Source organism: Bubalus kerabau, chromosome 15 (assembly GCF_029407905.1).
Source record: "Bubalus kerabau isolate K-KA32 ecotype Philippines breed swamp buffalo chromosome 15, PCC_UOA_SB_1v2, whole genome shotgun sequence".
Taxonomy (NCBI): Eukaryota; Metazoa; Chordata; class Mammalia; order Artiodactyla; family Bovidae; genus Bubalus; species Bubalus kerabau.
Genome location: NC_073638.1, coordinates 5,743,315 through 5,765,352, shown reverse-complemented (window position 1 = coordinate 5,765,352; position 22,038 = coordinate 5,743,315). Strand labels below are relative to the sequence as shown.

General features: G+C 39.7%; 1 protein-coding gene across 1 annotated transcript; it reads right to left on the bottom strand.

Moving 5' to 3' along the window:
- Positions 1-1,858: 1,858 nt before the first annotated feature.
- On the bottom strand, positions 1,859-11,831 carry MMP12 (matrix metallopeptidase 12). The gene is made up of 10 exons (XM_055547427.1): positions 11,682-11,831; positions 10,989-11,236; positions 10,269-10,417; positions 9,833-9,958; positions 6,446-6,607; positions 5,786-5,909; positions 4,839-4,972; positions 4,308-4,467; positions 3,519-3,622; positions 1,859-2,635 (listed from the first exon to the last, which is right to left on the bottom strand). Exons 1-10 carry the CDS (start codon positions 11,784-11,786, stop codon positions 2,535-2,537), a joined length of 1,413 nt encoding a protein of 470 aa, XP_055403402.1. The 5' UTR covers positions 11,787-11,831; the 3' UTR covers positions 1,859-2,534.
- Positions 11,832-22,038: the final 10,207 nt, after the last annotated feature.

Genomic DNA, 22,038 nt, shown 5'->3' with positions numbered 1-22,038 from the left:
CTTGATTCCAACTTGTGCTTCATCCAGCCCGGAATTTTGCATGATGTACTCTGCATGTAATTAAATAAACAGGGTGACAATATACAGCCTTGACGTACTCCTTTCTTTCTCAATTTGGAACCAGTCTGTTGTTCCATGTCCAGTTCTAACTGTTGCTTCTTGACCTACATACAGATTTCTCAGGAGGCAGGTAAGGTGGTCTGGTATTCCCATCTCCTTAAGAATTTTCCACAGTTTGTTGTGATTCACACAGTCAAAGGCTTTGGTGTAGTCAATAAAGCAGAAGTAGATGTTTTTCTGGAACTCTCTTGTTTTTCAATGATCCAAAGGATGTTGGCAATTTGATCTCTGGCTCCTCTGCCTTTTCAAAATCCAGCTTGAATATTTGGAAGTTCACGATTCACATTCTGTTGAAGCCTAGCTTGGAGAATTTGGTGCATTACTTTGCTAGAGTGTGAAATAAGTACTGTTTTGCAGTGGTTTGAACATTCTTTGGCCTTTCCCTTCTTTGGGATTGGAAGAAAAAAGATCCTTTCCAGTCCTATGGCCACTGCTGAGTTTTCCAAATGTGCTGGCATATTGAGTGCAGCACTTTAACAGCATCATTTTTTTAGGATTTGAAATAGCTCAGCTGGAATTCCATCACCTCCTTTAACTTTGTTCATAGTGATGCTTCCTAAGGCCCACCTGACTTCACACTCCAAGGTATCTGTCTCTAGGTGAGTGATCTCATATGGTTATCTGGGTCAAGATGATCTTTTTTGTATAGTTCTTCTGTGTATTCTTGCCACCTCTTCTGAATATCTTCTGCTTCTGTTAGATCCATACCATTTCTGTCCTTTATTGTGCCCATTTTTGCATGAAATGTTCCCTTAGTATCTCTAATTTTCTTGAAGAGATATCTAGTCTTTCCCATTCTACTGTTTTCCTCTATTTCTTTGCATTGATCACTGAAGAAGGTTATCTTATCTCTCCTTGCTACTCTTTGGAACTCTGCTTTCAAATAGGTATATCTCTCCTTTTCTCCTTTGCCTTTAGCTTCTCTTCTTTTCTCAGCTATTTGTAAGCCCTCCTCCTGAGTTGAAATAGGCTTGACCATTTCTTAGATCTTGAATATATCAATCAGCAATGATGTGAAAATACATAGAAAACTACGAGCGTTCCACAAACCCATAAGTTGTTAGTGATTATGTGCATATGTTAAGTGCACGTATTTTAATATATGTGCAATCCAGAGAGAGAGAGAGAATGTGTGTTAAGAGAAACCTGACGTGACTGTGATGAAAAGTTTACTGAAATGGGAAGTTCGCATTTCATTCCTTTTTCTCTCCAGGCTCAAGGTCATGCACTGCAGGTGGTCCTTGGGGTTGTTTGTGGTCTGGAGAATGCTGTCTAGATTTGAGACCAAAGACTCAGGTGGCTTTAGGCAAGTGACCAAAACAAATATGACTTTTTCCTGTTTCTGGTTGCCTTATCTCTCTTTCACCCCTTTATGCAGTAATAGACATTTTATTCAATAGTGAAAGTGGAAAGAAAGAAAGTGAAAGTGAAATAGCTCAGTCGTGTCCAACTCTTTGCCACCCTATGGACTGTAGCCCACCTCCATCCATGGGATTCTCCAGGAAAGAGTACTGGAGCGGGTTGCCATTTCCTTCTCTAGGGGATCTTCCCAATCCAGGGATCAAACCCAGGTCTCCCACATTGTAGGCAGATGCTTTACTGTCTGAGCCACTAGGGAAGTCCAACTATTATTTAATAGTAGGTCCAAAATTATTTTCAAAACACATATTCTGTTTTTAAAGAAAAAAATTCTTAAAAACCAAATACTTTCTTTCAAGTTTTTATTTGAGCAATACATATATTATAAAAGATAACAGAAAAGTCAACACAAACAATAGAATAAAATTATATTATCACCATAATTATATGATTTATTTATATATTACTTTCATTAATTGTCATTTAAAAAGTTCTAAGTATAGTCTACTTTTGTTGTTGCTGTTCAGTCACCAAGTTGTATCCAACTCTTTGCGACACCATGGACTGCAGCACACCAGGCTTCCCTGTCATTCACCATCTCCCAGAATTTGCCCAATACTTGTCTATTGAGTTGCTGATGCCATCCAACTATCTCATCCTCTGTTGCCCTCTTCTCCTTCTGCCTTTACCTCCAAATAATTAAAATACCCTTGCTGAAACATACAGTGGTTACAGAGACTAATCATTTCTTGACTTAGTTAAGCCAAAGAAATAATTAAAATTGGTCAGTTCAAGGATATTAGGAACCAAGATATTCTTTTGGCCTTTGAAGGTATCTCTTCAGAGTTCAATAAAAACTGACAATGAGCATTTTCAAAATCAAATAATCTTATATATATTATATAATCACTTGCCTATATAGTCATTTATCTGTGGTTCATAGATTTTACCTTATGATAACATATCTCCATACATGGTACTGGGCACATAGCAAGTATATAATAAATACTTTTTAAACTGAAGTGAACTGACAAACACCAGTAATTATATCATTACTAACAACCTAGCACAGTACTGCTTTTCAGACTTTCAACGACACGTTGGGCTAGGACATGATATTTAAGTAATATAGAGCCTTGGAAGAAATAGTAGTGTCCTAAAAATGAAAAAAAAAAAAAGAAATATTTTAATTCTCTGATTGCATTCTTAAAAAAAAAAAAAGATAACCTAGATTAAACAAGATCAAATTCAAGATTATGAAGTTGGATTTCTTGATTAGATATCCTGCCCTCAGATATCTACCTATTACTAGTCTTTTCACCATAAATATCTTTATTATCTTTAATGAGAAGTTTGTTCGGTCTTTAAGACTGACTCTTAAAAATGCAAATGTTTTTGAAAATTCACACTCCAGGTGGAGAATTCAGAATGGAAGAGAGGAGAGTGAACTCAGGTAGGGTACATAGAAGTGTTGATGGGGAAAGTAAATAAAACATGGGGATAGGAATACAACCCAAAATATCTTGACCCACAGATATCTTGCTTAGCCTGACCTTGCTGGAAGACATTCATAAACACAAATTCAAATAAATTCAAACTTCTTTCATCCCACCCTGAGACTCAGTCCATGAGAACCCATGAAGGGTGGAAGGGACTGAAAGGAAGTTAAAGAACTCAGGACATAAAAATGTATAAAAGATTCCTGCTTGCCTTGACTGCTATCTGCTCGCTTACATATACTGTGCAGCTTGATGTGATGGAAATCCCAGAGACTCAGACATATGAAAGTGGCAAGAATTATCTGCTCCCTGTCTGACAGACCACCCTAGTATAAATCCATCATTGATGCCACCTCACTCTTTCTTCTGGCCCACCTATTCTGAGCCAAAAAGTTGCAGATTTTCTCTCTGTGGCCTTTGGAGAACTGCAAAGTTCGTTCTCTTCCAATTTGGAGCCCTTTTCTCTGATCTTGAAGACTCTATAATCCAGTATTTTAATAAGGGTTTTCCATTCATTTCATGGTTTCCCAATCCACTTACTGTTGTAATAGAAGACTGCATCAATTTTGGGGCCTATTCCTGGGAAGTATGTAGTAATCAACTTGGGATAACCAGGGTCCAGGAATTGTCTCCTCTCGTCATACCTGAGCAAAGAAATAACCAGCATAAACTACATCAAAATATGGATTTCATGACATTAAGCTTGATATTTCATGGTTATGAATCACAAAACCTGCCTTATTCTCTTCTGAAAGAGTTTAAACTGTACCCATAGGAAAACCAAGGACCTAAACCATTCACAGATTAGGACTCAAACCCTAGGCTTCTTGACTTCCAGTCAAGCACTCTCCCCACTCTGCCAGAATGCTTCTGCCCGTGCTAGAGCCTGACTCTCTAACTTCCAGCTAGTGAAGACCTGGAACAACCTGCTGTCACTCACAGCATGGTTCCCTCATTCTGTCTCCTTGGGGTCCAACATTTCCAGAAAGGAATCTGAAAATGCATACGCCCTGCAAACTGACTGCAAATACTAAGTCTCATACATCGACACCTCTCTTTTTCAATTCATTTCCACTGTGATTAGTAACATGACATTTTATTTAAAGTGCTCCTTTTAAAACATGTATTGTCATCTCCTATCATAAACCAACAGTACAGAGAAAAGAATTAGGTTTAAAACAACTGTTCCAGTGCTGTATTATCTTGATCCCTCTTGTAGAAAAATCAAGGGCTTTTTAAAATTTAGATTAAAAGCTGTCTTCTGAAAAATCCCATTCCCTGACTTTTTCACAAATCTTAGGGGTCAAATCATCAACCATTAAAGCTCACCTCCAAAACTTGTTACCTACAAAGAAGTAGGTCTTATAGAAAAGTGGGTTAAAAACAGCTGCATCAATTTTTTTCACTGAGGAGGGGAAGCCCAAAGAATGTATGCTCTTGGGATAGTTTAACTGCGGTTTCAAATTGTTCAGTAACCAGTACTTGTCATCTGTAAAGACAAAGAGAATGGGTACACTGTAATCATACAGAAAGAGTAATAGAAATACTGACTCAGCACAAGAAACATCATTCTTATTTCATAGATTCAAAATATATTACTCCTGTTCTTAAACATGGTTTACCTTCTATAGCTCTGTATTTTTTTTCCCAAAGTATTATCATCTTATATTTCATAAAATTTTGCAATAAGCTTTACATATTACATAAGTATATTTACCCTATTTGGGGCTATATTTCAGAGCCTCCATTAATAAAAATCTGGAGTGCCTTTTTAAAAGTTCTTTAAATGTAGTACTATTTCCTTAATTTGTTCTCTTCCTTAGAAGTAGACTCAATAGCAAAACTAAACATTGGAATTACCTTTAAAAAGAAAAACATGACTTCTGTCTGCAATTTCATAAGCAGCTTGAATGTAAGACGGTAGGTTTGGACCTAAAGAAGAAATTAAACTAACGCTGCTTTTTGGACTCTCAGCAAGCTTCCACCAGAAGAACCTGACAAGAAACATTTAACACATTAAAAGATCTCTGTAGACCAAAGAACCATGAAGAGGGAAGGACCTGTGAAAGAACTTCATGTTTCTTTCCAGTAGCTTCACATTCTATTCTATGGGCATTTGTGTAGGAGAACCACATGCAGAGGATTTTAATCACCTCCAATACTAGCAATGATCTTAACAGGCAGACTGGCATATGGAAATACATGGAGCTTGGAACCAAGGTATCCAGGTTCTAGTCTGAGCTCACAGCCCAGGCACCAGTTCTGTAACCTAAAGGAAGTCAACTCAACCTCAAGTATCTCAGTTCCATAAACTCAATAATGGGGAATATTTGTTCTATCTATCAAATACTAATTTTCTTCACTGCCCCACCCATCCAATATCTGGTTCAATATATGTTCTAAGACAAAAACCATACATCATCCTGGAATTCTCTTTTTTATAATCAAGAATCGAGTCTGGTACTCTGTCACAGCTTTAAGTCCAGATTTGACCATCTTAATTAAAATCTATCAGCATGATTAAAATAGTCTGACATCCTTGCTACCTGTTTTATCTGTCCCCAACCCAGATTCTTGCCACAGATCCATTTTTACAGGTCAGTTTTCTAGTTAAAACAAATATAATCACACTGCTCTCCTGCTTCAAGATCCTCAAGATCTCTCCATTGCCTTCAGAATCAAGTTCAAGTTCCAACTCACAGATTTTATCTACTTCGTTTGTAAATCACGTTTCACCATTCTCTCTCACACACAAAAAAATCTAAGGGATCAGCCTTTAATATTTGTTAGATGTGAAATGATCTTACCAGTCTTTAAAGAAAAAAATTTTATCTCCCACAGTAGTAACAGCATCAAAACTCATATTGGGGTCACAAGCAGCTGGGTTTGTACTGTCAGGATTTGATGGAACTTGGTGTTTATCTGGACGTCCTGAAAGTACATTTCAAGAAGCATTAGAAAAAAAAATGCCTTTTAGTTTTGAAGATGAAGAAATACTCTTTAAAACATTCAATGTTCTTGATGAAAAATACTTAAAAAGCAATTTATGTTTTCTATAACATTCACAGGAATACAACAAATATTTTCCCCTTCCATGTGGTTGCAACATTGTAGAGAATAAAAATCTGATCACTCTGTTCTCCTGTTCTGGTTAGATTATTTCTCCATATGCCTTCTTCAAAAGAGAATGGTATGCTGGATGGGAAGAACAGATTTCAGACCAGAAGACTCAGGTTTTACCTCTGGCTCAGGCATTAACACACTAGGTCCCCTTGTACTCATCCATAAATGAAGATAATATCTATGTTGCCTATACCTCACAGAATTTTCATGGGGTTCAAAGAGAAGATAAATCTTAATGTTTATCCAAATGCTGATAGTATGAGATTATTCATGAGTATATTTGGCAAAATAAATTATTTGGCAAAATTCTTTATTTGGCAAAATGGTGAAGAAATTCAACTCACCATAGAGAGACTGAATGCCATGTATGTCATCAGCAGAGAGGCGAAATATCCTGTAGTCGACATCTCTGTAGCTGGGAAACATTATGGCACGTGTATCGCTGGAATGGCCAAGACCCAAGGAATGGCCAATCTCATGAACAGCAACTAGGAACAAGTTTGGGCCTAAGAGAGAACCAGTGAAATCTATTGGCATCTATAGAACAATGACACAACATCTGACACCATGAAAAGGGAAACTTTTAGAAATATCTCACTTTCCTCCTTCATGAGCAAGCTTTTTCAGCCTTGGCATTGTCGACATTATAGGACAGACTCCTCTTTGCTCTCAGGGTTGTCCTGTGCATTATGGATCTTTATAAGTCTCTAGTTTTACCGTTGAATTCAAGTAGCACACTCCCCTCTAGTTTTGACAACCAAAAAAATGTTTCCACATATTCTTTTTCTTTTCTTTTTATTGGGATATAAAGTGAAAGTGAAGTTGCTCAGTCGTGTCCGACTCTTTGCGAGCCCATGGACTGTAGCCCGCCAGGCTCCTCCATCCATGGGATTCTCCAGGCCAGAGTACTAGAGAGGGTTGCCATTTCCTCCTCCAGGGGATCTTCCCCACCCAGATATCGAACCCAGGTCTCCCGCACTGCAGATAGACTCTTTTCCGTCTGAGCCACCAGGAAAATAGTCGCTTTAAAATATTGTGTTAGTTTCCGCAGTACAATGAAGTGAATCAGCTATATGCATACATATGTCCCCTCCCTCTGGGAGCTCCTTCCCATCCCCTCATCCCAGCCATCTCCGTCACCACAGAGCACCAAGCTGAGCTGCCTCTTCTATACAGCAGGTTCCCACTAGCTGTCTGCTTTACACGCGGTAGTGTATGCCTCTGGTTAAGGACTGCTGCACTCTCAAATGAAATATGTTCCATTGTCAAAACTTCTGGAATAACTCACAGCTGTGTTCATTGCTCCTAAATAATTTTCAACTCACATGACCTTGTTCTGCTTTTCTCTTAATCAGGCTTCACTGGATATAGAAAAGTCTTTGGTAACCTTCCTTTACAAAGCTCAAATCTTAAATCCATATTAAGGTACAGTATTGTGAGTCACTGAGAAAAACACCACATTATGTCTAATACTTACACAACCAAAAGGAAGTCATTTTGTTTTCTATTTTCAGATGAGGATACAGTATCAGCAAGATTAAATGACAAATCAAGTGCCAGAGCCAAGATTTACATCCAAATTTCTTGGCTCTAAAAATTTCTTGGACACCCTTTTCCTAAACATGATTCCCAATGAAATCAAAGAGACTATATTTATACTTTAGACATATTTACACTACCACATTATAGTTATAACTGTTATTTTTTTTTTTTCTGTATGTCCCAGAGGCTGTATCTTTGTAGGTAAGAGACAAGGGTGTGCCCTTTCTCTCAGATTTCCTAATTCTCAGAAGATTTGAAAATTCCTGATTTTTAAAAAAATCTTCATTATAGTCTAATGCCTTCATTTTTTTCTTTCTTTCTCTATAGCAAAAGGAAGCTCAGAAGTGACTTTCCAGGGTCACACACCATTTAGCTACAGAGCCTGATCTTGAAATAATCTCTAGAACCCAAGATAAGCAAAGAGTTCACACCTCTCTGAGGGATCTCTAAGAATACGGATCCTCCAAGCACTCCCTGTAACACATGGGTCCAGTAACAAATTCAGAGATGCTTTCACTTCTACGAAACAGCGAGAAAGAAGACGCAAAGACTAATTCTCTCCACTCTGCATAAGACTGGGAAGAGTAAACAAAACCTTTTACAATTTAGCCTAAACCTGAATTTATCTTATTCTCAATTCCTGTACTACTTGGTACAAAAGATTGCTATTGGTTCTCATCTCAAAATAATGGATTTTTGTTTGTGTTCTGTTTCCTTTTAGATTGTGTATTTCTCAGTGGCAAGACTGTGCCCTTTTCATTTCTGAATCTAAGCACCTCCATCACCTAACACCCTGATAGAAACTCAGTAAAGACTATGGGAATTGTTCATTTAATTTACTGTGTCAAAAAGAAAAAGAATTTACTGTATCAAAGTTAGTCAAGAATAAGGATTTTAAATTAGAATTTTCATAAATAATTCAGTCTTTTGAAAGCTTAGAATTAAGCAAATTAAAATAAGGCAACATGGACAAATAGAAAGTATACATCGTGCTAAGATAGGACCCAGGGAATAAGTGGTCTGGTCCCAGCTTTTTCACAAGGTAGCCTCTAACCTTTTCTTTTCTCTATCTGTAAAAGTCTGTATTAAATGACTTTCCTAAGTTTCTTTAGAATTTTAAAAATTCTCCAGGCTAATCAGCACCTTTCTCCTGTCAGATGAAAAGATTACAAACCCAAAATGCCTTTGGATAAAATTTGCACAAATGTAACATATCTACTGAGGATTTGAGGCTCAGCCAGGACCTAATCATTTGTCTTTTGACAACAAAAAAAAGTTCTCTTCTTAATCAAAGGTTTCATAAGCCTTAGGCCATGTGTCAGACGAAAACAAATAGCCTTTCTGGTCTATAAAAATATTGCCATCAATGCAAGCAACGTCAGCTGGGGGTGGAGATGATGGTGCTGAGTAGAGCATACTCTTGATGAATTTCTCTTTACTTCCTTTCCATATATAGTCAGTCATAGAGTCTAGAATCTCCGATAGGAATATTAAGAAAGCTTCCCATGTGAAGCCTTGGATTTTCCAGTGCATAGTGACTTCTCCAAATAACAGGGGATGTTTGTTACCCTCATCCCCCAACTGTCTGGGATGGATGATGAGTTTTATCCCCTCTGTAAGTACACACAAGGTATTAAATGATCAATGGGGCATTTTGAAGTTTTTATCTCCAAACCACAAGAGACTACCTGACCACATAACCTTGTATTTCTTTATAGAGATCTCTAAATCCTCTAAAACTTCATCTTTTTATGCCACTCTGAATTTAGGAAATTGTTGGCATATAATGAATTATGCAAATGATCACACTGTTCTAGGATTGTTGGCATATACAGCGTTAGTATCTGTATTTGTTCGAGTTTATGGATTGTACTGCCAAAAACTGATCCCCTAAATAATGGCTTTTTTCTTTCCATACTATGGTTCTTAAGGTTCCTGAGTATATACTAATAAACTAGTTTATCTTCATAGATTCTTGGAAATGAACTTTAAAATAATCTAGTCCAATATACTCCATTTATAGAGGGTGAAGTGGAAACAGTGCTACAATTTTATTCAGTGTCAAAATTGTAATCAGAAAAAGTTTTCCTGTCCTTATAATCCTTTCTCAGAATGTGGCCTTTCAAAAACAAGATATAACTTAGAATTTGTTAGGATTTGCTAATTCTTTGAGGGCTTGGGGAGCCTACCTTTGTGTCCTTTAGTCCAGGTTTCAGCCTCATCAAAATGTGCATCTCCTCCAAGACCAGCTCCAGGTGCAAAAGCATGGGCTAGGATTCCCCATGGGCCATCAAAAGGATAGGCGTCTCCATGTTCTTATTTTTTAAAAAAGAAAAAGCAAATTAGTCTTTCTACACATGTTATGTGTGTGTGTGTGAGTGTATGCTCAGTCATGTCTAACTCTTTGTGGCCCCATGGACTGTAGCCTGCCAGGTTCCTCTGTCTATGGAATTTTCCAGGTAAGAATACTGGAGAGGGTTGCCATTTCCTACTCCAAGGGATCTTCCTGACCCAGGGATTGTACTCGCATTTCTTGCATCTCCTGCATTGGCAAGAATATTCTGTACTACTGTGCCACTTGGGTCACGCCAAATGAGACAGATGACATAAGTCCAAGTTCTCTACCTCGAAATGCAAATTGTATCATGATATCAGCCTTGTTGTCATGAATCTTTCTGAATTTCAGGGGGGTCACATCACTCCATACTTGAAAAGCTTTCTGGAAGGCATCGTCAACATCTTCAGGCTTCAAGTCAGGGGTGTAATTGTTGATTCTTTACCAGCAGAACAAAAGAGGAAAATACATGGAAACCATGTGTTAACTTTGTTTTATTACAATACTTCATTTCTGCTAGCATCATTCAAGAATGAATGGTTCCATAAATCAGTAGTCCAGATGAGAAAAACCTGCTTCATCTACAGAAATATTTATCCTTGGGAACCTTACTTCTTAAACAGAATCTAACTTGATTTCTACTCACTTATTTACAGGTCACCATTATGAAGGATTTACATTTGTAGAGGCTTATGCCTTTTACCCCTGCTCCCAGACTTCTTCATTTATCCATCTAAATAGTCTATAAAACTTTCTCTTGCTTCTTTTTAGATCCAGCTTCATTCTTCTTTTACTTATGGCTTTCCTACTCTGTTCTGGACTTGCAAGCCCAACAATTCCATTGAGCGAACGGTTTTCCCTTCTAGAGACACTATTTTAACACAGGGGTAGTGTTAATAATTGAGGGATGCTTCCTATCTACTTCCAGATTTAGAGCTGTATCTAATTGGCTCAAGTTTCTAGAACACAGACCTAGGGGAAAGTAGAAAAATACTTGGCTATGATGTTACCTGTAGGTGATAAGACGTTTCTTCCAGACCGGCCGCCCTGGAAATAGTTGGAAATTTTGAACATCCGGCACTCCACATCGAGGTCTGTGCATCATGTCCAGAGTAGATGTGTCCAGTTGCCCAGTCACTTTTAGCCCAAAGAATTGCTGCATTTCCTGAATTTTATTCTCCATGACATTCCTATTGACTTTCATTTTTGTCATTGGAGTTGTTTCCATCTCGAGGCCATAAAAGTTTGCCAAATATCTCTGGAAAAAATACATTTATTGATACATCATTATGTAGAAAGGTTTCTGTTGGAGCTCTGTATTTATAACTCGGCTGCACACTGATGCCTTTTTAAGGCAAGGGTTTGGCCATGTTGGAGAGTTACTCAGTTTTTTTGAATCTCTCACATATATGGATGTTATGAAACTTTTGTTTGATTTTCTCTTGTTAATCTGTCTCATATCAATTTAATTTTTAGACCAGCCAGAAGAATCTAGAAAAGCAGAGGAAAATTTTTTCTTCCCAGACACTTTTTTCTTACATTCCTCTTCAGCAATAAATAAATAAAAATAAGACAACAACAAAACAGTGCTAAAATCCAATAGCTCCCTAAAACAGTTTTCAACTAGTACTTTCAGGATAAAACAGGTCAGTGAAATAAAGACAAAAATCAGGCTAGATAAATTCTATAGTGCCAATTCTTACTTGAGCGAATGCCACGTCATTTTCTTCAGGGCTTGGATAGTCAGTCAGTGGGGCAGCTTCAGAAGCAGCAACCTGCAGAGCTAGTATCAACAGAAGAAACTTCATTCTACACTTCTTCTGAACAGCTTAACCCAATTTACCCTGCTCCTTTCCAATGCAAGTTCCTTAAATGAGTCTCTTTATATAGCCCTTAGGCCAGGCTCTGTGAATACGAAATTCTTTGTGTGACTCACAGTTGATATCATCCTTTGATTTATCTCAAAAATAAATATGACCTTATTCTAGGACCAAAAATGGGTCAATTAATATCTAACCCATCCATGGGTCAATTGACATCAGAGTCATCCCTCACTCAGACAATTCAGAGTACATTTCTTCAAAATAAATAAGCTCCAACTTCCATCCACCTTATAAAATAAGGCATTGTATGAGAAATAATAAACATCTATAATATTAAAATAATTTAAAAATGCATTTTTAGGGAGTTCTCAACTTTCACTATAATACTTTCCTCATATTCCTTAGAGGTAAAATAATCTTTTTTAAAAAAAACTAAATTTAAGAAGTTAGATAAATAAAATTATTTTGCTAGAATAGAATACTGTGTAGGCTGAATCTAACTCCCTAGAGACCTGGTGTAGAGATTCCACTTTTAGAAAGGAAAAGTTTATAACATCATGATGTTTTGATGTTTGTTCTCTGTGTCGTACAGACGGAGATCTTACTTCTATAACTTGAGATCTTTAGGCTTCTAATTCCAGCTCTGTAACTGAGGAGAGAGATTCCAGGGGCAAATTTCCTCACATCCTTCACGTTGGTAGCGTGAAGGTCAAGACTTCAACTTTGGAAGGTAGCAAAAGTTTGCCTCTGGGATCTCTCTATCTCCCCATCAACTCAGCCTCCTCCTTCCATGACTTAATTGTCCCATTAACACAGAATCTGCCTCTCAGTCAATAGCGAATCTTTGAAGACTGAAAGCATTTATGACTCAAGGACTAAATTCCAAAGGTAGAAGTGCAAGCACTAGGGTTGCCTCCTGACTCTATATGAAGAGTCTGGGGGAGTGGAGAGTGCACTGAGAAATGGAATATTTCCTGCCTTATCAGTAGACAAGGGTGTCACAGTCATCAGTGATTGCAGCCCTCCTTTGTGAGCTGGTGAGCTCTAAGGTCACTCAGGAAGAGGAAGAATATTTGTGATCTAGCAGCCATCAGACTGCAGCCACTCCCTACAGTGAGCCCCAAGGGGCGCAGGATGTGAGAACACAGGACCCTGCAGACTGCAGCCACTCCCTACAGTGAGCCCCAAGGGGTGTAGGATGTGAGAACACAGGACCCTGCAGACTGCAGCCACTCCCTACAGGGAGCCCCAAGGGGCGCAGGATGTGAAAAACACAGGATCCTGACCCAGATAGCTGATAGGCCTACGATAGGAATGATTTTAGTGAACCCAGACTCTTGCATCTTTCCACACACAGACAAGCACTAAGTTCCTTAGCTTGGTATATCTGATTTTCTTTCATTAGCTATGATCTTCTGATGCTCAGACTACCTGCCCTTTTGTTGCAAACCTTCTGTGTAATCTGGCTCCTTCCCTCACCTCCGTGGACCAGTTCTCTCAGGATCACTTGAGATGCTGTCTCCCAGGCTTGAACATCTACCTAAAAATTCCCGCCAAACGAAACGTAACTCTCAATTTTTAGGTTGTGACTACTTTTTAAGTTGACAGCACAAAACTCTGTGCCGTGATTCAGTCACTGCTCTGACCCACCTTCAAGGCCTAAGGAAATGCTGGCTGCTCCCTAGGATCTCCCTGAGGCTATGGCCCCAGGTGAATGGTTTCCTTCTTAAATGGGAAGCAAAAGGGGTCCTCTACACTGTACCTGGTATCTACTTTCAAACTCTGACTTTCTCAAGCTCTGTGATTTAACCTCTGGGACTTCCTGTTTTTTTTTGTTTTTTTTGTTTTTTTTTTTTGGTCATGCCATGTGGCTTGGGGGATCCTAATTCCCCAATTAGGGATCAAACCCAGCACCCAGCAGTATAAGGTAAGATTTCTAACCTCTGGGCCACCAGGGAATTCCCTCAGGCATTTCATTTGAAAATGAAGACGATAACTTGTGCTTCCTTATGCTTTTGTGATGATTAAATGAGATGATGTTTATAGATACAATGCATATTACAGGCACTCATTAATATTCATTATTTTCCCCTTGGCCTCAAAGGACATCATTCATTGTAAGTTTGCAGGATTCATGAAGAGGAAGATAATACAGAAGAATTGTAAGGTAATATTTTCTGATATTGAATTTAACTAGAGAATTATAACAGGAGCCTGACCGTTAGGCTATAAATCAAGAAAAATGAGATTTATTAGAAAATATGGGAGTGTTTATTTCTCCCAGCAGAACATTGCCCAGTGTGGGCATGGACAGTGTGTCCATGATTGTCCTCCTGGTGCCCAAACCAACCTGGAAGTTAGTAGGTGCTCAATAAATATGTGTGAGGGAATCGAGCTGGAGAACAGTGTCTAAAGATATGAGTAGTACATTTCCTTCATGGGAGCAATCATTACATAAGAGGATATGCTCCTAAACCTCTCTGAAAGCACAAACTCGTCTCATCCACAGCAAGAAGAAATCCAGTTCTTGGAAGACTTTTGAGAAGTCAAGAAATGTAGGATGTAAGATGCATGGTTAAAATTACCCAAGATACAAAGGAACTGAAAGTTCCTTTAGTTCTCACTAAAAGGTTGCCAAAAACAGAAACTCACACCCCAATTTTAACGGTCTCTGGATCTTTGCTCATCAAATGTCACAGACCGGTAATCTGGACCCCTTGGGCAACCAGAGAACATTGCTGCCAGTGTCGTTAACGGAGAGTCTGGGGTCAAGTTGATCTGCTTTAAAATCTTGGCTCCATCATTTTATGACCTTGTGCAACCACTTCCGTCTCTTTCAGATTTAACTTCTTCATTTGTGAAATTGGAACAATAATATTATCTATCTCAAGAGTTGTTGTAAGAATTACTTCAAATTATAGGGGAAGTTTTTTAGCTTAATGCCAGATACAGAAGACTCAGTAATTTGACGCCTTCCTTGTTTTACTGTACTCTTATGTAAGACATTTAAAAGAGACTGGTAATGAAAGGGAGATCAACTACATACCCTGACTAATCTTCTGTGGTATTTAGAAGGAGCTACAGTAATATTGAGCTTCCCAGGTGGCACAGTGGTAAAGAGTCTGTCTGCCAATGCAGAAGATGCAAGAGACTCAAATTTGATCCCTGGGTCTAGAAGATCCCCCGGAGAAGGAAATGGCAACCCACTCCAGTATTCTTGCTGGAAAATTCCACAGACAAACAGACCATGGGGTACAGACAGTTGGACACAACACATGCACACATAAGATTATGATCGAGGCAGAGGCTGAAAGCTGAGAGAACCAACAGAGACATGGCTTCCAGAGGACACACTGAGTGAAGAGACAATCACGGAGTCATTGGCAATGCTTCATGTGAAAAAGCACATATCCATGAAAACACAGAAAGTAGCCAAGGTCAAAAGTCCGCACAAGGGATGACTTGCACTAAGAGCTGCACAAAGCTTCCAAAAGTATCCAGAACTTTATTACATTGTTTCCTTCTTGACATATACCAGGACATTTCAAGGTACATTTCTGATTCAATCACCATCAGCTAGTTGTCATCCCTGAGGATACAGAGGCAAATCAAAGCATGGTCATCAGCAAGGGACCAAGACAGAGAAATGCTCCCAAAATATACAAGAAATCTCCCCAAATATACAAGAAATCTCCTTACGGTTAACTTGCTACTGCCAACACTGTAACAATGATACAAAGTGAAGTGAAGTCGCTCAGTCGTGTCCAACTCTTTGAGACCCATGGGCTGTAGCCTATAATAATACCTCAATTTAAATATATATATTTGGCTGTGCTGTGGCTTAGTTGCAGCACTCAGGACCTTTGATCTTCACTGGGACATGTAGGACCTAGTTCCCTGACCAGAGATCAAATCTGGGCCTCCTGAATTGGGAACACAGAGTTTTGGCCACTGGACCACCAGGGAAGTCCCCTATATGCCCTCAGTTTTTTCAGTTAAAGTCAGGTTGTCCCCTTTGCCATCGGAGGGGCCAGAAGCCCGCAGACAGTCCCGGACATGTTGCAGGTGAACCGAGGGCAGTGGAATCGCTGCTTTGCTCTCTGGAGACTCCTTTCAGCACATTTCCTTCCTGCCTGGGCCTGGCGTTGTCCTGTTGCTAAGCTGCCTTTGCTGCCAAGGCTCCCAGGAATTGGCCCAGAACATCTCTCAAAAGCATAATGTTTAGAGTCACCCTACTCAGTTGTGTGGACTTAGACAAGTTCACTTTTCCTTGCTTCATTTTCTTTATATGTAAAATGGGAATAGTATTGACATTTTATAAAGAATAAATGACATAATCTGTTAAACACCCACTTTTCCATGAAAAGACCTCCATAAATGCTTATTCCTTGCCTTCTTCTTTTACCACTGTCTCTGTTTGTCGTGCCATGGTTGGGTTAGATCAGCTAACTTTTTCCATATAAGAGAAAGTGAATCTAAATAATAGTGTTCAATTACAAGTGCATCTACATCCAGCAAGGAAGCGTAAACAAGGCGGTGAAGAGCTCATGTTGACGGTAGAGATGACTCACAGAGTCTTCTCTCAATTTCCAGAATCAACTGGAACTCAACCTCACATGAAACTGCTACTTGACTGTCCATAAGGCAGAGAGTGTCAGAGTAACTGGTTAGAAAACCCACTGCCTCTCAAACTAGTTCTCAGCCCCAAACTGTGTCAGTGGGTTCCCTGAGCCCACGGCATTCCTCCACAGGGGGAAAGGACAGAACACTGGTGGAAAACATGGTACGTGTAGGGAGGGACATCGATTGCCCTGGATGCACCCAGAGAAGTGGAGGCAGGAAATAGGGCAGGTAAAGAGGACAATGGTTTCTTTCCCTGTCCCTTTCCTTCCCTCAGCAAATAGCTATAATCTAAGACAAAAGTGCAGCAGGAAGCAGAGGTCCTACGTGTTCATCCTGAGGTAGACACATGATGATGGACACGTATGTATGTATGGTACATAGTTTATTTTCTGTCTTTCCAACATAAAATCACCTCAGTTCAGTTCAGTTCAGACTCTCAGTCCTGTCTGACTCTGCAACTCCATGAACCTCAGCACATGAACCTCCCTGTCCATCACCAACTCCAGGAGTCCACCCAAACTCACGTCCATTGAGTTAGTGATGCCATCCAACCATCTCATCCTCTGTTGTCCCTTTCTCCTCCTGCCTTCAATCTTTCCCGGCATCAGGGTCATTTCCAATGAGTCAGCTCTTCACATCAGGTGGCCCAAGTATTGGAGTTTCAGCTTCAGCATCAGTCCTTCCAATGAACACTCAGGACTGATTTCCTTTAGGATGGACTTTGCAGTCCAAGGGACTCTCAAGAGTCTTCTCCAACACCACAGTTCAAAAGCATCAATTCTTCAGTGCTCAGCTTTCTTTATAGTCCAACTCTCACATCCAGACATGACCACTGGAAAAACCATAGCCTTGACTAGACAGACCTTTGTTGGCAAAGTAACATCTCTGCTTTTAGAGATAATGATAGCACAGATAGCTCTGCACTGTTTTGATTTTGAAGTTGGATTTAATGGAAAGAACAAGGGTTTGGAAACAGGCTTGGCCTCAGACTTCAGCTATGTTATTGTATTATCTATGAACTGTGTGGCTTTGGGCAAGGTAGTTCAGTGTCCTTATCTGTAAGTGAGCAATTAGAGGTTTAAGTCAGATGCTGCATGAAACTGCTCAGCACTGTGCCTGGTTCCTTCTTTGGTGACATCTAGAGCAGTGTTTCCCAACATTTCTTTCATTATTGCCATCCAAAAAGAAGCATATTAGACTGTATCCATGAAATTTCAATATCAGAGATATATATATCTGTTTATGTACCATATGCATATCTATATTTTATACATTAAAAAACAAGATGTTTTTGTCCCCAGTGACCAATTTCCACCCACTTGGGATTGATATCACCCCACTGAGAATATATGTCCTTTGGTGGTGTATATTCTTCTTAGCTGGGTCAACGAATGACCCATGACACCAGTTCTGCCTGATATGACTTGGCATCTCACCAGATGGTTGACAATAAGTACCATCTCCTGGAAGATATCCATAAAGCCAAGAGATCTGGATTTCAGAGACACTCTTTGGAACACAGAACTCATTAGATTATAAAGGTAAGCCTGCTGAACTTGGTGTCAGTGAAAAGCAGTGACATTCTCACAAACGATTGACCAAATGCATTTGTGGGTTAGATCAACTCACAGAGAAAACAGACCAATGGCTAGAAAGATGAGAACAAATCAGAGAGGATATGCACAGCTCTTTTCAAGAGTGAGGCAACAGAATTTTTAAATCACTAAATTGTTTTTCCCTTTTATTTCTCTGCTTCCTTTAAAGCAACACTCAAGTCACTAGCCAACTGTTTCTTGCCTTACATTCACAATCTTGAATAATTATTCACATTCTGACATATTTCCTGGAGCCTAAGTAACTAAAGTGGCTATGCTTTGAGAAGGGGTTTTTCCTAAACCGGGAGCGATGGGAGAATCTATAGGTTCTAGGTGCCTTGAAGAACTGGGCTGCACTTCACAGCAGCCCTCCAAGAATATGTGTTTCATTTGATACAGCTGCACTAAGATTAATACAAGGTACATACAGGCTACCTAACATGGTCCTTTCTACATAGAGGGTGTGCTATATTGCTGCTATTGCTGTTATTTTTCATGTATAATTTTCTAAAAGGTTTGTCTCACTTTTCCACAAAGTGTTTAAATTTTATGTTTTAGCTATCATTGTGGATTCTCCTTGAGACTGCAAAGAAGACAAAGAGGTGGTATTACTAGACAATCAGTCTATAGGTGTGTGTGCATGCTCAGTCATGTCCGACTCTTTGTGACCCGTCGACTTGACCCCGTGGACTGTAGCGTGTCAGGCTCCTCTGTCCATGGAATTCTCCAGGCAAGAATGCTGGACTGGGTTGCTATGCCCTCCTCCGGGGGATCTTTCTGACTGATGTCTCCTGCAACTCCAGCATTGTAGGCAGATTATTTACCACTGAGTCACCAGGAAAGCTCATGGAACCGAGAACAGGCAATTGGCCAAGAATACAGGTAATAATGTGGATGTGTGACTGGCACCTGAGCATTCTTTGTTCGACCATGCCAGCTGTCCGGGGAGTTTGTCACACAGGTCCCAGTCACAAGGGGCTTTTGTCTTCTCAGCCTTGTTACTTAACTAGTACTGGCAGTATGGTATCCTTACTGCCTATGCCGCGAAGGTCTTTGCTTTCCTAAAGTATTTTGGGGAATAAGCTTTCTGGATCTTATGGGATGCCTCTTAGGTTTGTGATTATGATTTTGGACTCACGCAGTAGTGAGTGATAGCTTGCAGTGAGCAGCAGCTAGAAGTGAGATGTTAGTTCCCTGACTGGTAATCAAACCCTGGTCACCCGGGTGAAAACTAGAAATCCTAACCACTAGACTGTGGGGAGCCAGCAGCTAGAGTCTAAACCCCCAATCCTCGTCTGTCTTGAAAAGAAAAATGTAGAGGAAAGTAAAGCATTTATTAGAAAAGCAGAGTAAATGCAGAAAGACACACGGGCAAACTCAGTGACAGTTGCCCCTTTGGGAAGTTCACATCACTTATAAGGGGGCAGTCTCCCAGGTCTTTATCTTCCCTCTGGCCAATCATCCTGCTTTGCCCCTGTGGATAACTTGTCTCAGGACCTTCCCTAAGAGCTCATGCTCCCCTCGGTCGAGACAGATTTCAGCGCAAGGGCGTCTGGTGGGAAGTGACGGCAGGACATGGTCTAGCAGCCACTGCCTTTTGATCCCAGAGGAGCCTTTCTGTGCGTGTGCAGTGTCTCCCTGGCCCCAAGGAGAGCATATGTGTGACTTCTCGATCCTTCACTCAGAGTTTAGCCCCTTTTTGTCCCTGCCATGACTATTATCTTAAAGTGTCCACAGGAGATAAAGTCTGTCCACTGTTTACCCTGTTCCTGTTTTATTTCTATCTTGAAGTGTAAACTGGAGGCTGACTCTATGTGCGTAAATTGGAGCCCACCAATCTCCTGCCTCAGATAAGCCATAAAAAGCCTTATTGGTTTAAACTGATATTAAGATCCTGCTCTTTGACAACCAGATGATAGATTCTCTGAATTGGAAAAACTTCTAAATTGGTAAATTTTTAGGCTCATCATAAACAACTATCTTATTGGTACCTATGGAAAGATCAAATTAAAAAGGTGGATACAAAAAAATATAATGGCTGATCTTGAGAAATTCCTTAAAAGTCTAATTGAATTTTTGGTCTTAGCTTCCACTCATGGGCCTTACAGGTATTAATGAAAGCATTAAGTTAATTAAGAAGATAATGGGACAAAGCTGATGGGAAATCAAGGGATTCTTCCCAAAAAAGTGGAAAGTTTTAAAGGTTATTAAGAAATAAGGTAAATAAAGCAAATAGTGAAAGAGGTGGCACAAAAAGAAGAATCAGAAAGGAAAGAGTCATGGGGCACTTCCCAGCAGGGTGGCAGTCTTTAAATGCTTATTAAGAAATGGGATGAATATAATGGACATTGATGGGTATAAATAAAGGTTTTAATATAGCACTCCCCAAGGTTAGGTAGGTCAAAATGATCCCTTATTTGTCCCTGAAATATTAAAGGGTCCCAAACAAGTTTACTTTTTTCTACCCCAATTTGGAGAAATTTTAGAAGCTGAAAGTCAAAAATTACAATGAAATTACAATTACAATTCTCCAAACCAGGCTTCAACAGTATGTCAACTGTGAAATTCCAGATGTTCAAGCTGGATTTAGAAAAGGGAGAACCAGAGATCAAATTGCCAACATTCGTTGGATCATTGAAAAAGCAAGAGAGTTCCAGAAAAACATCTGCTTCTGCTTTATTGACTATGCCAAAGCCTTTGACTATGTGGATCACAACAAACTGTGGAAAATTCTGAAAGACATGGGAATACTAGACCACTTGACCTGCCTCCTGAGAAATCTGTATGCAGGTCAAGAGGCAACAGTTAGAACTGACATGGAACAGATGAGTTCCAAATTGGGAAAGGAGTACATCAAGACTGTATATTGTCACCCTGCTTATTTAACTTATATGCAGAGTACATCATGCAAAATGCCAGGCTAGATGAAGCACAAGCTGGAATCCAGATTGCCAGGAGAAATATCAATAATCTCACATATGCAGATGACACCACCCTTATGGAAGAAAGTGAAGAGGAACTGAAGAGCCTCTTGATGAAAGTGAAAGGGGAGAGTGAAAAAGCTGGCTTAAAACTCAACATTCAAGAAACTAAGATCTTGGCATCAGATCCCATCACTTCATGGCAAATAGAGAAACAGTGGAAACAGTAAGAGACTTTATTTTCTTGGGTTCCAAAATCACTGCAGATGGTGACTGCAGCCATGAAATTGAAAGATTCTTGCTCCTTGGAAGAAAAGATATGACCAACCTAGATAGCACATTCAAAAGCAGAGACATTACTTTGCCAACAAAGGTCTGTCCAGTCAAAACTGTGGTTTTTCCAGTAGTCATGTATGGATGTCAGAGCTGGACCATAAAGAAGGCTGAGTGCTGAAGAATTGATGCTTTTGAACTGTGGTGTTGGAGAAGACTCTTGAAAGTCCCTTGGACTGCAAGGAGATCCAACCAGTCCATCCTAAAGTAAGTCAGTCCTGAATATTCATTGGAAGGACTGATGTTGAAGCTGAAACTCCAATACTTTGGCCACCTGATGCAAAAAACTAACTCGTTGGAAAAGAGTCCTGATGCTGGGCAAGATTGAAGGCAGAAGGAGAAGGGGACAACAGAGGATGAGATGGCTGGATGACATCACTGAGTTGATGGACATGAGTTTGAGCAAGCTCCAGGAGCTGGTGATGGACAGGAAGCCCTGGTGTGCTACAGTCCATGGGGTTGCAAAGAGTTGGACATGACTGAAAGCCTGAACTGAATTGAACTGAAAGATTGACAAAACGTCCTGGGTCCCTTGACTTGACCTTTTCACTGGGGCCAAAGGCTTTTTACATAGGTGCTTCCCTGGTGACTTAGATGGTGGAGAGGTTTTAAGAACTCCTTGATGTGGGAACCTTGTAAGTTGTGGTACCAAAATCCATTGGTGGAACTCGGACTTAAACTACAATTAAGAAAAAGTATACGTGCAAGGTTGATAAAATTATAAAGGCCGAAATGCATGAGCAGATTTTATGTGAAGAGGTAAGT

Coding starts and splice junctions, on each gene's coding strand:
- MMP12 (XM_055547427.1), bottom strand. CDS start 11,786: ATGAAGTTTCTTCTGTTGATACTAGCTCTGCAGGTTGCTGCTTCTGAA. Junction 10,418..10,988: donor AAACGTCTTATCACCTACAG/GTAACATCATAG, acceptor CTGCTGGTAAAG/AATCAACAATTACACCCCTG. Junction 5,910..6,445: donor TGGCATTCAGTCTCTCTATG/GTGAGTTGAATT, acceptor ATGTACTTTCAG/GACGTCCAGATAAACACCAA.